At 39.1% G+C, this 18,475-nt stretch overlaps 1 protein-coding gene across 1 annotated transcript in view; it reads left to right on the plus strand.

Annotated features, from left to right (window-relative positions):
• Positions 1 to 403: 403 nt before the first annotated feature.
• dia (diaphanous related formin 1) overlaps positions 404 to 18,475 on the plus strand; it is a 36,769-nt gene continuing 18,697 nt past the window's right edge. The window contains exons 1-17 of the mRNA XM_073092596.1: positions 404 to 550; positions 3,745 to 3,927; positions 4,363 to 4,464; positions 4,847 to 5,043; positions 6,488 to 6,653; positions 7,320 to 7,460; positions 8,204 to 8,312; positions 9,550 to 9,661; positions 10,610 to 10,738; positions 11,246 to 11,376; positions 11,791 to 11,960; positions 12,565 to 12,619; positions 13,599 to 13,640; positions 14,329 to 14,492; positions 15,598 to 15,726; positions 17,242 to 17,342; positions 18,067 to 18,244. Coding sequence (XP_072948697.1) covers positions 497 to 550; positions 3,745 to 3,927; positions 4,363 to 4,464; positions 4,847 to 5,043; positions 6,488 to 6,653; positions 7,320 to 7,460; positions 8,204 to 8,312; positions 9,550 to 9,661; positions 10,610 to 10,738; positions 11,246 to 11,376; positions 11,791 to 11,960; positions 12,565 to 12,619; positions 13,599 to 13,640; positions 14,329 to 14,492; positions 15,598 to 15,726; positions 17,242 to 17,342; positions 18,067 to 18,244 — 2,163 coding nt within the window. The 5' untranslated portion in view covers positions 404 to 496. The remainder of the gene's footprint in view (positions 551 to 3,744; positions 3,928 to 4,362; positions 4,465 to 4,846; positions 5,044 to 6,487; positions 6,654 to 7,319; positions 7,461 to 8,203; positions 8,313 to 9,549; positions 9,662 to 10,609; positions 10,739 to 11,245; positions 11,377 to 11,790; positions 11,961 to 12,564; positions 12,620 to 13,598; positions 13,641 to 14,328; positions 14,493 to 15,597; positions 15,727 to 17,241; positions 17,343 to 18,066; positions 18,245 to 18,475) is intronic.

The following is an 18,475-nucleotide window of genomic DNA, read 5'->3' on the forward strand; positions in this document are numbered from 1 at the left end:
TCTCGAGTGTTTTTAAGTGAATGTGTCTTGTGTTCATGGTTTATTTTTTTATGTTGTAGTATCAAAAGTGTATTTTAGGAATTGATTTTAGAATGGTCTAATGTTTTTTTTTAATTTGTACTCCGTAGGCCACTTTTAAGTAACATTCAAAATATTTATAAAGTAGAGATTACGAGAGGGATAGATTATTTTTTATTCTTTTTGATAAATTATTTTTATTGATAAAAATAAACTACCGTAGTAAAATTCCTAATTGAAATTGATTTTAAAAACTTAAGTCTATATTTTTTGAATTTAATAACATTTTTTTATAAAACTACTCGTACATGACATATTTTGGAAAAATCGTTTATTATTCTTTTTGAATCTCTAAATACGAGTAAATTCATATTTTTTAGAAATCTAAGACAACGTTTATAGTGATGTGATATTTTAAAGTGTGGACTATTCAGTGTTATTAGCTTTATTAGCTTTAAAGTTAAAAAATAAGTCAAAAATGGACACAATAAAGGTTGTTGGTGATTATGTACGCGAACGGTCGCCTTTCTCGGTAAGTTTCAATGCTGTAGCTGTAGAATTATTGTAGATGATCTAATAATCTCGTATTAACATCGAGTAAGTAAACGAGTAGACTCCTAATGTTGACAATAAACCGTGTTAAATGGGCATTATTAGGTACTAATTGCAGCACTACACAGGTAATGAACGAAATATTTTGTTTGATTTTAGACTAAAATTATCGCGGAATTGAGATATTTTATTATGTAACGGGTACTCACGATATGCGTTTTTTATTGCCGATATTTTTATGCAAGTCACAAATAGTGCAGAGTACGGGGCGTAAGGATATTGTCAGTGTTGTGTGTCGTGATATGAAACATAGAAAAGAAAAACGAACTAGACGTAGGGTAGATAGATTAATCTACCACTAGTACTTGTCAACGGTTTCTCCCCTCCACCTCAGTTTCGCCGTGACCACGATCTATGCAACTGGGTCGAAATATCGGCAATAAAAAACGCATATCGTGAGTACCCGTTACGTAATGAAATATTTTGTTGTTGTTGAAGTTGTTGCGTTATATCGATACCTTAATTCTCAAACCAGCCAACTCCACTTTTTTTTTAATGTTTTTTTTAACTTATTTTGATTTCGTTCAACGCCATTTATTATGAAAATAAATAACAATACATTTTGAAAAATAGTGGAGTTGGCTGGTTTCCGAATTAAGATATCGATATGTAAAAATGTAAAGAAAATTCGGTATGATGTAAGTATAATACAATTTGAAGCAATGTGCAAGGCTTATTTTATGTATTTGATATTTGTTAGATATTTAATCCATCACATTTTTCAAATATCGATCAATTATTTCAAATAGCCTATGAAATATCGAAAATTTTGCACTTTTATTTTACAATTGTCATATTGTAATCTTTATTAGGCAGAAATTTAAATAAATCGATTAATAATAAGAAGCAATATACATTTAATATAATTTAATAAGTAGTTATGATCACTCGGTTGAGATGAGAATTAGGAGTCTATTCTATTGCTCTGTCAACGTTACAAGGATATCGAAGTAGCGACGTCATTGGTCTGATTTTAATTGTCCGAATTGATAATAAAAAGCAATATAATAAATTTAACAACTAATTAAAATTACTAACTTGAAATCGGAATTAGGTGTCTGTTCTATTACTCTGTCAACGTTACAACGATATCGAAGTAGTGACGTCACCCACATTATTGGTCTGATTTTAATTGGCTGTACCCTTATAAGGGTTAATGGAATCCACGATCGATTGGACGCCATTGCCATTGTATTAAATGAGGGCATGCTATATGTACTGTGTATGTAATTGGCCTTATGTGTTTTATTTGGAGCAGCATTCATTATCAATTTATCATAAACTTCTCATAGGTAGTGTAACTCAGCCTCTCGATCGAGTGGTCTTTCTCTTCTCTGATTTTTCAAAGTTATGTGCGCATTATGAATTTATTATCACTTGCTTTAACTGCTTGAAGAAAAACACGCGAGGAAACCTACACGCCTGAGATTTCTTAAAACAAAGCTCTCAAAGGCATGCGAAGTCTACCAATTCGCACTTAGCCAGCGCGGAGGACTAATCCATCTCATTCTGTGAGGAGACCCGTGCTCAGCAGCGGGGCAATAATTTTTAAAGGATGACATAAACTTTTTTTTGAAAGATGGTAAAAACTGTATGATTCGCCCAAGGACCATCGCCTTACTTGTTTATTCTTTGAACCAGTTGTGTTTCGTTTTCAACTGTTGTATTCGTAAAACCTTTAGACTTTGACTTGCGTATAATGCGATCATCTTAGTCCAGGAGTCAGGAGTGGACCATCTGTCATTAGCTTCGGGTAGAATTCCTATTCCATATGGGGTTGATTGCGGATGTCCGTGGACGGCAATGGCCATTTAACAACAGATGGCTTCATGCCATTTGTTTTATGCTGCTGTTATAAGGCAGAAATTGTTGACGGTGTGGTGCCCCTGGAGTCGAAGGATTCTATATTTTTTTTGCATGTTCATGTGCTACTTGTGTCATAAAAATCATTGTCCTCAATTCACATGGAGTCGATCGCAATGGTCCATAATTGATTCGCGATTCAATTCGCCCTTACAAGGGACAGACAATGCGATCGCGTCACGCTTTTCATATGGGTAATGTGACCTATGTCACATATACCGTTAGCTCAGCGAAATTCTAATGCTATCATTGTAGTAGCTAACAAAAGATTTTCCTTATTTACATGCGAGGTACTCTAAATCATGCGGGGTACTAAAAATTATGCATGGAGCTACTTTAATTATTAATGATTAGCACCAATTCTCTCTATTAGCACCAATTTTATCTATTAAAATCTAGGTCATGCGGAAGGGATACTCAAAATCATGCTAGCTACTTAAAATTATACACCGAGCTACTTTAAACTGTGCGGGGCGGAGTTACTTTGAACCATGGAAGATGGTTACAGGCAATATTCTAAAACGGATTATTATCTTATATTCTTTTGATATCAGAGAAGCCTATAAATCTAAGATATATTATACGTGACTGTGTAAAAGACGTTTTAGTCTACGATACCCATGTGCGAAACTTTACATATTGCTCAGGTCTTTTCTTTTAGATAACTCTCAAGCATGTAGGTTCTTTCACCGTTTTGGTCCTGTAGTCCCGGGAATTGAATAGGGCTAACGTATCCCCTGTTTGTAGTAAGAGGCGACTACAAGGGGGCTTGCGGGGTTGCGGGCGGCAAGAGTGGGAGCTCGAACCGTCCAGCAAGCAACCCCGGGAAAGACGGCGGTATGTGTGGTCGCATCCCGTCGTAAATACCAGATGGTGTGGGTGGAGCGAAAAGTGCTCCCCCAGGGCAGAGTCCGATCGGGGCATCGTGCTTGGAGGACTCCGGCTGTGTTCCGTCGGAGATCCCAGAATTCTCCAACAAGGGTTAAGGACGGCCACCGGGTGTTTTTAGTGCGGAAAAAATCCTACATAACCTGGCGTCGCTTCCACATCGTCGGGTACCTTTTGAAGGTTTCCCCCTCGTAACCAAAAAAAAGGTCCTTTCACCGTTTCCGTTACTGATAATGAAATTTTAATATGCACATATCATTGAAAAATTAGCGTTACCAGCCAATTATATTAATTGATATTGTTATTTATCAGTGCCCACATTTTATTCTCCAAACATTGACCAAACCGTTTCTTTATTTCCAGCTGGACACATGGTTCGGGCGGCCGAAGAAGGCGGGCGCCACGATCGAGCGGGGCTACGACACGGTGCCCCGGGGGACGGAGCCCCGCGCCGAGGATGAGGAGCCCTCCGCGGCGACCGAGTACACGAGCAAGATCGACGCGCTGGACGACGATCAGCTCGAGCGACGGTTCGAGGAGATGCTTGTGAGTGATTGGTTATGTGGGTTGGGTTAGTTTAGATTGTACTGGGATCGATATAGGAATCGCTGAAGAATGCTAATGCGTTTCGGATCTCATGATAAAGGGCGTTCAGAGAAACACCATGGTGTTTAGTCAGTAACAGTCCGGCATAGCTTCTCTGCTGTTCCCGTGATAGAAAATAATCTAGGATAGATTTTTCAAACCGAAAAAGGTAGAAATCTAACTTAAAATTTGGATAGTCAGCCAAAGAAGCCGATCGTCACCATCATGCCAGGCAAAGGTTTCCATTTGACTCTTCGTATACAGATTTATGAAATTTGATTTATTTTCTGGATCTTGGTGGTCAATGGAAAGTGCTATAATTGTTGAATATTGTATAATGGTTTATTTTTCGATTTTGATTTTTAAATTGCAATAAGTGCGACTTCTTGTTTTCAGACCGACATGAACATAGGGGAAAAGAAAAAGGAACCGCTCAGAAAATATTCTAGAGATCAAAAGAAGAAAATGCTCGTAGCATACAAATTCGTCAATGCTCAGGTAAGAAATTTGCTTAAATAACATTAAACCTTTAATTTTAATCTTTATATGGTCTAATAAAATAAAGACCTTTAAGGGTTGGCAAAATTTCAGGCATAGGCAAAATATTTCGTCTTATTTCGGGAAATTATATTTCTCTTACCGAAAGATTATATCTTTTCATAGTCAACTTTTTTGAAAGCCTACCTTTGGCTGGATCAAAAAAAAAAACCTTTGGTAAAACAATAGTATTTTTTATAATTATGATCTTTGGGATAGTATGCTCTTCTTATATTAGCGGAAAAAATATTGAAGAAAAACACACTATTCGTAAAGTGTTCTTGTAAAAGACCAATTTAACCGTTTTTCCCCAAGAGTAAAGAAACTTATAAAATGTTTACAGGAAGGCCGATCAAAATTCGAAAAGCCATCCGATTACGTCACATACCTGAACCAGCCGGAACTATCCGTGGGGAAGCTTCACGGATGCTTGGAGAACCTGAGGATCGCGCTGACCAACAACCCGCTGTCCTGGATCGAGGAGTTCGGGACCAAAGGCATCGAGAGTCTGCTGACTACTCTCAACGTTTGTTATACTAAGTGAGTAGCTCTCCATATTGCTCAGTGGGGAAGTTGCACGGGTGCTTGGAGAACCTGAGGATCGCGCTGACCAACAACCCGCTGTCCTGGATCGAGGAGTTCGGGACCAAAGGCATCGAGAGTCTGCTGACTACTCTCAACGTTTGTTATACTAAGTGAGTAGCTCTCCATATTGCTCAGTGGGGAAGTTGCACGGGTGCTTGGAGAACTTGAGGATCGCGCTGACCAACAACCCGCTGTCCTGGATCGAGGAGTTCGGGACCAAAGGCATCGAGAGTCTGCTGACTACTCTCAACGTTTGTTATACTAAGTGAGTAGCTCTCCATATTGCTCAGTGGGGAAGTTGCACGGGTGCTTGGAGAACCTGAGGATCGCGCTGACCAACAACCCGCTGTCCTGGATCGAGGAGTTCGGGACCAAAGGCATCGAGAGTCTGCTGACTACTCTCAACGTTTGTTATACTAAGTGAGTAGCTCTCCATATTGCTCAGTGGGGAAGTTGCACGGGTGCTTGGAGAACCTGAGGATCGCGCTGACCAACAACCCGCTGTCCTGGATCGAGGAGTTCGGGACCAAAGGCATCGAGAGTCTGCTGACTACTCTCAATGTGTGTTACACTAAGTGAGTAGCTCTCCATATTGCTCAGTGGGGAAGTTGCACGGGTCATCGCGGGTGATTGGAGAATCTGAGGAGCTATATATTATTATAAAGTGGATGGTGGTCAGAATTAGTAGTCATTGTTATAGTAAAGTACTCCGAAATTATATAAATTATCGCATAAATCCCACAGAAATATGTTTTTAATAAGAACGCAGTGCTGTTAAATAATAAGTAGAGGTCGCCACAGTACATCATGTGGGTACGCAAAAAAATCTTGTAAAATGATTTTTTTTAGCTTGGGTGGGTATAGTAATATATGTTAAGTTAATCCTCATTCTACAATTAAGTTGCTCAATTTTTTCGCATTGTTTCATGCTATCAGTGGAAGTGGATTTTATCGGTAAGATATAATGCATCAAAATATACCTAATTTACCAAAGTAAATTATGTTATGTATGATATATTATGTACGTTTGACATATCTGATATACATTTTTGACATGTAACATTTTTTTCCAATATTTGAATAGTAAATGTGCATGCAGTCCATCTGATGGTAAACTACTACCGACCATGGATATCTGTAACCAACCCCAGAGAAGATTAGATTCTTACCTGAGATCGGCCACAGATGCGCTTAGCATGAGGACTACGCTGGAATGCCTCAGAAAAATATGTTTCCCTTAGCACACCCTTCAAGCCTGAACACAGCAGCGCTTAACACTGCTGTCATAACAGAAATAGGTATGGCGGTGGTGTCGCCGGAATCGAACCACAGTATTCTACCAACTTCAAGCTACCTTCTTACATACCCATTTTAACTTAAACTGTATTTTTCTCCCCAGCGACGCTCGCTACGACCGCGTTCAGTACGAATGCATCCGTTGCCTCTCAGCGATACTGAACAACACGGTCGGCATCCGAGCCGTGTTCGAGTGTCGCGAGGCGCTGCCGGTGCTCGCGCGCAGTCTGGACGCGAGGAAGCCGCATTGCGCGCTCGAAGCCGCCAAGGTATACACTTATATTCGACAATATGACATTTATATTGTGCAATATAAGACAATATGACATTCATATTGTCCAATATGAGACAATGTAAGGTTCATATGGACCAACATGAGACAATATGATATTTATATTGTGCAATATAAGACAATATGACATTCATATTGTCCAATATGAGACAATATGACATTCATATTGACCAATATGAGACAATGGGATATTCATATTGTGTAATATGAAGCAATGTAACATTTTTATTGTCCAATATGAGGCAATATGCCATTCATATTGTCCAATATGAGACAAATACAGTTTAATGTGAGACAAATTTACACTTACTTGCTATAGAGACGAAGGAAAACATCGTGAGGAGACCTGCATACCTAAGAGATAAAAAAAAATCAAAGGTATGTAAATCCTACTATGGCCTAATCCTTCTCATTCTGAGAAGAGAACTGTACCCTTAGTATGAGGTTTTACATGACAAAAATTACAATTTTGGTGTTTGTTTACGAAATGCCCATACATTTCCAATCAGCGCCCCTAGCGGATTGTATCAAAACTGATTGGATATGAATTTATGTATGTTAGTATGTTATATTATTTCCTTTTAAACGCGGGCGAAGTCGCGGCAAAAACTAGTGATCCTATATTTTTTTCTGTCAATTGCAGGTGCTAGCAGCGATATGTCTGATCCCGAACGGCCACGAGAAGGTGTTGGAGGCGATCACGATGGCCGGCGAGTCCGCTCGACGACCTCGATTGCTTCCCATCATCGAGGGACTCGAACCCAAGGCGCCGGAGAGTCTCAGGGTATGGAACTATCGCTTTTTTCTATACTAATATTATAAAGAGGAAAACTTTGTTTGTTTTATTATAATGAATAGGCTCAAAAACTACTGGATCGATTTTAATTTTTTTTTTTTACCATTCGAAAGCTACATTATCCGTGAGTAACATAGGCTATATTTTATATGAAATATATTTGATAAATAGATTTTGATGCGGTACACAGCTTGCCGGGTTAGCTAGTATATAATATGGGAGTAGCAGACGAGCGTGCAGTCCACCTGATGGTAAGGTACTCCCCCCCATGGACATCTGTAATCAACCCCAAATGAGATTCTTAGCTGTGGTCGGCCACAGATGCGCCGCTACCCCTGAGGACTAAGCTGGAACGCCTCGGAAAAGTTTGTCTCTCTTACCACACCCTTCAAACCGGAACACAGCAGCGCTTAACACTGCTGTTATAACAGAAATAGGTGTGACGGTGGTACCGCTGGAATCGAAGCAGAAAGAGATCTATCACCTTCAGGTGCTATGGACAAACGCGAATACACAAACACCTAGACCTAGGAACAAATATCTAAATTCATCATCCAGATATCACTCTGGTCGGGGTTCGAACCCGGGACTCTCTTCGTGTCAGACCGCTCTGCCAAGCGGGTAGTCAAATTTTATTGTCATCGACCTCTAATCGCGAGGAAAGCCGCGGATAAAGCTAGTATACTATAACTGTTATTCTATCGTTTATATTAAACGTATCTATCTTTCAGAACGGCTGCATGCAACTGATGAACGCGATCATAACGGAACCAGAGGAGCTGGAGTTCAGGATGCACTTGCGAAGCGAGTTTATGAGGACGGGGCTGTATGACTTGATTGGTGAGGTTTATTGCTTTGCAGTTTCTGTACACGAAAAAAATAATTATTAATAGCAAACATTAAGGAAATATAGTACAAAGGACTGCTTATTTCAAAATGACATCTCTTTCAGCATCCTTCTGTTTTTGTCTATACTTCTATACTAATATTATTTTATTTTATTTATTTTATTTTATTTTTATTTAGGAAACATACAATATAACATGATACTTAAAAATAGATTAAAAAACTAGTTCACATATCAGTAAAGTTTCCACTAATATCTTATTCATAAAATTACTAGTAAGAGATGAAGAGATGAAAATTAAGTAATTATCTTAAAGTAAAGTAGAATTTCACGTTGCAATGACCTGTCTTATGTTGCTTTTATATTTACCAATGGGGCAATTCATGATTTTTTTTTTTTTTTATAATATAAGAGTAGCAGACGAGCATGCAGTCCACCTGATGTTAAGTGGCTACTGCCGCCCATGGACATCTGTAATCAACCCCAGATAGGATAAGCTGGAACGCCTCGGAAAGGTTTGTCTCCCTTACCACACCCTTCAAACCGGAGCTTCAACAGCAGCGCCTAACACTGCTGTTATTAGGTAGAAATAGGTGTGGCGGTGGTGCCGCCGGAGTCGAACCACAAAGGGTTCTACCACCTTCAAAGATTATCATGATATCTAGGTTGAAAGTTTTAGTTGTAAGAGTTACAAGAACGAAGATTATAAAGAGGAAAACTTTGTTTGTTTGTTTCATTGTAATGAATAGGCTCAAAAACTACTGGACCGATTTTAAAAAATCTTTCACCATTCGAAAGCTACATTATCCACGAGTAACATAGGCTATATTTTATATGAAATATTTGATAAATAGATTTTGAAGCGGTACAAAGTTTGCCGGGTCAGCTGGTCTGAAATATTTCGGTCAGTAAGGTTATGGATGAGCAGTGATAGCCTAGTGGTTAAGAAACTCGGCCTCTCAATCGAGAGGTCCGAGGTTCAAATCCCAGGCACGCACCACTGATATTTTCAAAGTTATGTGCGTATTAGAAATTAATTATCACTTGCTAAACGGTTAAGGAAAACATCGTAAGGAAACTTGCATACTTGAGAGATTTATAAAAAGAAACTTGTCCAACGCGGTGGACTATGGTCTAATTCTTCTCATTCTGAGAGGAGACCCGTGCCCAGCAGTGGGACAATAATGGGTTGATGATGATGATGATGAAGGTTATGGTAACAATTTTCAGACGAGCTCCGAGCCGGGGCGGAGGAGTGTGGCCGGTCCATACAGATGAACGTGTTTGATTCACACGCCGCGGCCGATCAGGAGGAGTTCCTAGCTAAGTTCGATGACGTCAGGTGATTATTATGTTGTTGTTGTCTAATCAGCTACTGAAGGGTTACCTTAAAACTAAATTTGAAAGGGTTTTAAGGATCAATTTAAGTCCCCTTTCCCTTCCTATCGCCCATATTCACCCGCTTTTGATGTATTGGTGTATCTTTGACCTACTCAAGGGCTTCATCTGTTTTGAAATCGTACGAACTAAAATTTGAAGGGCTGTTAAGGTCAGTTTACGTCCTCTTTCTCTTCCTGTGGCCCATATTCCAGGTGATATCCATCCGCTTTTTTTTGTATTCTGATCTTTGACCTACTGAAGGGCTTCATCTGTTTTGAAATCGACCGAACTAAAATTTAAAGGGCTGTTAAGGTCAGTTTACGTCCCCTTTCCCCCTCCTATCGCCTGTGTCCCAGGGGTTATCCACCTAATTGATAATTCGCAGGCGCGATCGCAGCATCAGATTGGAGGAGGGAGGGTACACACAGGGGAATTTGGCTACTAATGTACCACTTTTTTAAATTTCTATTATTGTAAAGTCCGACATATCCTCTCCGCTACCCCCGGCAAAGAGGTATCCATGCAGGGTTGCCCCACGAAAAAAAATTATCGAGTGCGAGTCGGACTCGACTTTTGGGGTGGTTATGACTCCTGTGACCTACCCCCTAGAACCGCACCTGCGGATTTTAAGGCGAGAAAAGCTTTCAGAAACCAGATCCCCCCTTTCCCCTTAACAAAGCTTTAATTTTATAACGGTTATGGTTCTCAAAGTTGTGAAAAAAATCAAAATAAAGGTTAAAGGGGCGAATGCACCTTCTTATTCTTCAGAAAATAGATAATTAACAAATTCTTAAAATTGCAAAAAAATCAATAAGAATTTTCTCTAACCTAACCTAACCTAATCTACCGGTTTATTTTATAGGAATATGACTCATACCCATATAACTAAAAATTTCGCACCAAATTCCAGGGTCGACTTCAACGACGCCAACGAGTGCTTCGAGCTGGTCAAGAACCTGGTCATAGACACACCAGCGGAGCCCTATCTGCTGTCCATCTTGCAGCACCTCCTCTTCATCAGGGATGACGAGTTGATCAGGTATGGTATACTGATGATGGCTAAATAGTTCTCATACTCATAGAGCAGTTAATCTGATGGTAAGCTACTGCCACCTATAGGACCCTCTGTGGTTCGACTCTGGCACCACCGTCACCTATTTCTGTTATGACAGCAGTGTTAAGCGCTGCTGTGTTCCGGTTTGAAGGGTGCGGTAAGGGAGACATACTTCTCCGAGGCGTTCCAGCTTAGTCCTTAGGGGTAGCGTGGCCGACCTCAGGTAGGATATCTAATCCTATTTGATTACAGAAGTCGATGGGCGGCAGTAGCCACTTACCATCAGGTGGACTGCATTCATACTTGCTACTTCTATATTAATTAATTTATTTTATTTTGGACGCAAAATCTCATAAATAACATTACAGATTTATAAAAAGATACTAAATATAAAAATGAAACTGACAATATGTCGGATCATCCCTATCAGTATTTTTATTTACCATACCATTATTTTTATTTTTAAATGAAAGTAAATATTTGTTCTTACAGGCCAGCATTCTACAAATTAATAGAAGAGTGTGTGACACAAATAGTGCTGCACAAGAACGGATACGATCCGGACTTCAGAGCGACACAGCGGTTCAATATTGATGTACAACCGCTGATAGATGGGTTAATAGGTAAGGAATGATTGTATTTTGCATATTTATGTTACTTATGTTATAGTAAAATTCTAGTCTATAAATTCAAAGTTCATTAAGAATTAACTGTCTTGAACGGTGTATGGATTAACTCAAAAATAGAAAAAGTTATTTCGATGGGCTTTTTGTAGAAATATAGATATTAACCTAGTTCTTCAGTAAATTGTCATTGATTCAGATAGGATAAGTCTTCTATATGGAGTTGGTTCTATTAAAATTATTTTTACTATTAAATTATTTAATTTCCATTAAATTAAATGAACCTACCATTTAATTCGCATGAAATCAGTAGTTTACTCCGAATTTTTTTGATTGAGGCCGGTGGTTTTATAGGTATCTGTTTTAAACGAATGTTCAAATTACTTCTATAAATAAAACGTCTTTTTTTCACAGAGAAGTCCAGAGCGGAAGAGGAGCGTCGCGCCGAGGAGCTACGATCACAATTAGAGGCCGCGATCGCCGCGAGGCAGGAGGCCGAGGCGAGAGCTGCGAGGCTCGAGGAGAAGCTGCGACAAGCGCCTGCCGCTGCTGCTTCACCAGGGAACGTAGCCGCCATCGCCAAGGTGAGGGGTGATGACGTCACTAGGTCGCGAATGTAGGTAGTGCGAGGTGTGACGTCACTAATGTGTACGTGCTCGCGGCTGAAGCGGTGAGGAGTGTGACGTCACAACGCGCGCTACTTGAGGCGATGAGCGGGTGACGTTACGTGAGAGTGATGTCACGGATCTGAATGTACTCGTAGCTGGAAGTGACGTCACTACGCTCGCAACTAGAGGCCCGCCACGGCCGCTTCGCCGGGCATCGTCGCAGCTATCGCCAAGGTGACGTCACTAGGTCGCGAGAGAGTGACGTCACATCGCGTGCTCGCGTCGGAGAGTGGGATGACGTCAACGAGGCGCACGCGCTCGCATCCTAAGGCTATGACGTCACCACGCTCGCAGCTGTAGACAGTATGCGGAGTGACGTCACGGAGTCCTGAAAGAGCGGCTCGCAGGACTAATAAGGGGTTAGCATAGGAAAATATTGTCACTATTATCATGCCGATGTCTTGTTCTGGTATTTTGTTGTATATTGCACATAGGCTAGCGCTATCATCGCCATGATTATACAAATGATTTTGTTTTGTTATGTGATATTAATGAACTAATTTAAATTATTTAATTTCAGGTCATAGGAAGTCCAGGTGGTCCCCCACCACCGCCACCACCACCCATGCCAGGAGGTAATTGCATTTTAATATCACATGATTTATACTTGATTTCAGGCATGCGTAACTTGCATGCTAGTATGCTTTATTTTAATTTGTACCATTTCACTGCAATTTATTTAAATATTTTCTTTTATTTATTTAATTTTAATCATTATTGCATGTCTATAATTGGCACTTTTTTATTTTATTTAATGATTTTATTTGTTATGCTAACAATATGAGTATATCGCGGTGTACGAGTCAGATGAACGTATGGACAAAAAATTAAAAAAATTTTTTTTTTTTTTCACTAAACGGTTAACAATGTAATGTTTTATGAAATGGCAAAACGACGTAACGCTATATTCAATATTTAATAAATAAAATACCGAATAAATAAAAATATATATATATTTATTGTGTCTTTGTAAGCATTTATAAACATTTTTTTTTCTATTTTTCAAAACTCTAGTAGTAGGGCAATATTATATTAATATATATTTGTATATCATATTATCTCTATTAATGATCTGGTAAAGTTTGAAGTGGCAAATTTTCACACAATTTTTGCTCTCCTGTAAAACTGACAAAATGTAGATACGTTCATCTGACTCTTACAGTGCGATATTAAATATTGATTTATCAAAGTTCCCTTATATCTACAGACGGTAATGTTTAAAATCATGATATCATGATAACGATGTAAATTTATTGTTGAATAATTCTAAATTTAAATAAAACAATTTTATGTAAAACATGTCCGAAAAAGTCAAAATATGCAAACGAATAATACCCTAACCGATACTAATTTCGTCTGGCACGTTACGTGTCTGAAGCGCTCTATGTCTGTAGATATAATCGAACTCTTTTTCTATCTTTTTACTTCTTACTCTAATCGATTACACTTTTGCAAAGCGTTTTCAAAATATATTTTTAATAAGATATGTTATGATGGTGTTGGATATTAATATCACTTGCATGTAAGCACTATATGTCTGTACGTGTATTCTAGGAGCCGGTCCGCCCCCGCCACCCCCTCCGCCTATGCCGGGAGGTAATTATATAATTTAATAATTATAATAATTTTGAAGGTGGTAGAACTCTTTGTGGTTCGACTCCGGCGGCACAACCGCCACAACTATTTCTGCCGAATAACAGCAGTGTTAGGCGCTGCTGTGTTCCGGTTTGAAGGGTGTGGTAAGGGAGACAGACTTTTCCGAGGCGTTCCAGCTTAGTCCTCAGGGGTAGCGGTGCATCTGTTGTCGACCTCAGGTAGGAATTTTTGGTCCTATCTGGGGTTGATTACTGATGTCCATGGGCGACAGTAGCCACTTACCATCAGGTGGACTGCATGCTCGTCTGCTACTCCTATATTATAAAAAAAAAGTAGACGAAAATTTGCAGGCTAGACATAGTAATGGTTATATTTTTGAGACTGAAAATGGTAGTTCGTTAACTCGTTCGTGTCGTCATATTTGACGTGTAAAATGGTGGGGAAACTGCTGTGTTCTGGTTTGAAGGGTGTGGTAAGGGAGACACTAATATGAAGACCTGATGGTAAGAGGAGATCAGACATTTTCTGCCAGTCATAGTTCACACAGAAAATTTCGATAGCGTGATTCAGAGTTAGTAGTGGCGCCATCTAATGACGAATTGCGAAAAGTCCTCACATCAAATTTTAAATTAAAACAACATAAAAAAATAGTAATTACTTTGTTTTTCACATACATGTATGTTTCCAGCAGGTGGCGGTCCGCCCCCGCCGCCGCCGCCCCCCTTCCCGGGGATGGGGGGCGCACCCCCTCCCCCGCCGCCGCCCGGCGCGGGGGGCGCGCCGCCGCCACCCCCCATGATGGGGGGGCCCCGACCCCCGCCGCCTTTCGGAGGACCCATGGCGCCTAGGATGGTGAGTGGAGCAATACTATTTAAAGATTGTAATCTACTGTATATAAGTATTTATTTATATATTATTATGTATGTATGTATAGTATAATATGTAATGTTATTTTAACATCTTTATATAAGTACACACAGATTCTACCATTCTGCACCCCCTATCCACTCACAGGTCTGCTGGAAGAAATCTCTTACAGAAATAAACAGTGTCTTTGTACATACGATTTCATTTTATGTTTGTTTTCTTCTTGTATCTATATTGTGTGTGCATAAATAATAAATAAATAAACAAAGTTTAAGTATTGGCGACCTACTTGTCAAGTAACTTGTCGAATGATGACGAGTGTTTAAATTCCGCGCACGAATAATATATAGACAGACGTCATACAATGCTTTTATTGCCTAACAGCCTTATTTTGCTTCATACTTTTTTACTTAAATACTCCGTGTATTTAAGTAAAAAAGTATGAAGCAAAATAACACTTAAATAAATAAAAAAATAATACAAAAAAGAAAGTGAATTACATGTTTATATTTCCGTTCAAGATCAACTACATATAAATGTTAATAATACAAACTTTGCTTTTGATTCTAAATAGGCGTTATGTTTAATTAGTATAATTGTGTTATTAATAGAAACATTAGCTCAAAGTTTTATTTAAATCGAATCTGATTATCTTCCCCAAGTTCGTTCAACTTCTTTACACCAGATTAATATGGATGAAATATAATGTGAAACTGCATATATTATAAAGAAGAAAACCTTGTTTATTTGTTTGATTGTAATGAATAGGCTCAAAAACTACTGGACCGATTTTAAAAATTCGTTCACCATTCGAAAGCTGCATTATCTACGAGTAACATAGGCTATATTTTATATGATAAATATTTTTGATAAATATTTTTTTGAGGCGGTACAAAGTTTGCCGAATCTGCTAGTAAAAAATAAAACAAAAAATAGGTGAATTAGATTTTTACTCAATACGTTAGTTTTATGTGGTTGATATGTAATGTAAAACTTATCACAAAGAAAAAGATCAGAAAATTTTAAATAATATATGGACAACAAACCTATAACAATTTAATTAATATTTCATTTTTAATTATATTTCCAGCCTCAACCAGACGTGCTGCCGTACGGTCTGAAGCCAAAGAAGAAATGGGAGGTGGAAGGTCCCTTGAAGCGAGCTAATTGGAAGACTATCATACCGCAAAGGATGTCTGAAAAGGCCTTCTGGGTTAAGGTAAGGGTTGAATAGTTATATTATTGACGTGAAAACTACTTTTGTGCACGTTGTGTACTTTTTGTGATAGGTAAAAAATATTAAACTCGCGTCAGAACACGTGGCCTGATCGAAAATTCGTAAGACGGCAAAGCAAACTGCAAAAGGCAAGATCTTATCCGGTGTCAGTACAGAAAAAATATGTCAATGGGTGTCGGTTTCATTTTTTATTTATTATATTTTTTTATACCTGAATAAGGTTAGGTTTCCAAAGTTTTTTGATGATTTTTTTTATGAATTTGTAGTAGGAAATCGGTGTAGTTCACCGGATGGTGAGTGGACATTGTCCATGTATATGTGCGATGTATCTCAAATGATATTGAGGTCTATAGATACCCCTTAAGGCTGCCACCCGTTATAAATAATCAATCTATCCATTTTACGTACCAAAGATCGAATTTTGAAATCGAATATGTATCCATTTTTTTGCCTAACAAAGACCAAAATTTGACGATTTGATTTTTGGGTGGCTCATTTATTTGGTAGGATTATTAGTCACGTAATAAAGGATTATTAGTTAAGTAAACGCCTTATGTAAGTATGTTTCCCTTACCGCACCCCTCAAACCAGAACACAGCAACACCCATAGATAAGTATATATATCTCAACGCCTTGTAATTGAAGGAAGCCATTAAATGACTTAAACGGCTGACAGTTCTGTTAGCCGTTTAATGGCTGTCATGGTGTTATTTATGCGGAACAACGCCGACATGTGCAGTTAAGTGATACAAAAGCAGGAAGTCGAAGAAAAAGTGTAGAGAAATATCGTTTCATTCGTAAATTATCTAAAACTATATTTTTTTAAATATTTTTCAAACACGAAAATAGATGACAGTGACAATTTTAATTGTCAGAACTGGTTACATTTTCTTGTTAGGAGTTCGTAATCTTTACTAATCTATGGCAACACCAAACTGCTGTTATAAGGCAGAAATGTATATATAATTAAATATAATTTATACCTTGATTGTAATTAAATTTAAAAAAATCGGAGTGGCGGTATTGTCCCCAGAGTAGACCTATGAAAGGATCTGTAAATTCCTACATATTCTGAAGTCAAACAATGTCATTGTTATACATTTTCAGCTCAATATTATCCGGTATTTTTTAAACAATACATCACTTCTAAATCTTCTTCTTCTTCTTCAGCCCTTTGTCATCCACTGCTGGATGTAGGCCTTCTCACTCGACTTCCACAAGTCCCGATCTCGCGCTGTCCTCATCTAGCCTCTTCCCACCACTCGTATGTTGTCATCGGTCCATCTGGCTGGTTGTCTGCCGACGTTTCTGTGGCCCGTCCGTGGTCTCCATTTTGTGACCTTGAGAGTCCCTCTTTCCACTGACAGACGGCTTAGGTGCCCTGCCCATCTCCATTTTAGTGCAGCAATGCTATCCCCTATGTCTACCACTTCTAAATACCCTCTTTTTTAATTTTATTCGCTCAAATATCTTATTACATTTATATGTTATTTACAGGTGCAAGAAGACAAGTTAGCGTCGCCGGACATTCTCACCGGATTAGCGCAGAAGTTCTCCAGTAAACCGGTGGCGAAGAAAAATGAGGATGCAGTTGATAAGTAATTATTTTTTCATATTATATGATAAGGACGTTGTTCTCAACCAATTACTGTCCCACGGGTGCCCTCTAGAGTGAGGTTTGGGCAATAGTACTTCACATAATTTTGAGAATTATTTTTTTAAAGATCTCTCATGCGTATAGAAGCAGTGATAGCCTAGTGGTTAAGACACTCGGCCTTTTGATCGAGGGGTCCGAGGTTCAAATCCCAGGCACGCACCTCTGATTTTTCGAAATTATGTGCGTATTAGAAATTAATTATCACTTGCCAAAACGGTGAAGGAAAACATCGTGAGGAAACCTGTATACCTGAAAGATTTATAAAAAAAAATATCTCAAAAGGTGCCTATGTGAAGTCTACCAATACGCACTTGTCCAGCGCGGTGGACTATGGCCTCATCCTTCTCATTATGAGAGGAGACCCTTGCCCAGCAGTGGGACAGTAATGGGTTGATGATGATGATGCGTATAGGTTTCTTCACGAAGTTTGCTTTCATTGTTAAAGCATGTCAATGCAAGTTAATTATCACTTATTATTTTTTTGCAATATCAGGGGTATAGCCTGAAGTACACTACTATAGAGGTACAACTAGGACGTACGAATGCATAACTGTATTATATCAGTCATAAGTAATTGTTTTAATTGTTATTTTGTGTATTGACGATAAACGTCATAATATCTTTCAAAAACATTATTTTAATATCACTTTTTCCTCATCTCCAAGGGTCCACACGATGAAGAAGGTCAAGGACCTGAAGGTGCTGGACAGCAAGGCGGCCCAGAGCCTCTCCATCCTGCTGGGCGGCTCGCTGAAACATCTCTCCTATGACCACATTCGAACGTGTGTGTTACGTTGCGACACCACCGTGCTCTCCGCTAACGTGCTCGATCTACTCATACAGGTGAGGCTGCGTGTCGTCGTGCCGCGTGACGTCATGCCACGTGACGTCACGCCGCGATCACGTCCGCACGTGCGCGCGACACCGCCGTGAGGGTCACGTGACGCTCGCGTGACGTCACGGCTCATGACGTCATGGCCACGATCAAATATTATCTCTTAAACTCAGCCTACTTCGAAAGTTATTCGATTCGGTTGCTGAGTCCATTTTCCTAAATTTTATCGACTTTAAAGG

The sequence above is a fragment of the Epargyreus clarus genome, unplaced genomic scaffold (assembly GCF_041222505.1).
Source record: "Epargyreus clarus isolate Ecla_fem2 unplaced genomic scaffold, WU_Ecla_fem_2.2 ptg000036l, whole genome shotgun sequence".
NCBI classification, from domain to species: Eukaryota; Metazoa; Arthropoda; class Insecta; order Lepidoptera; family Hesperiidae; genus Epargyreus; species Epargyreus clarus.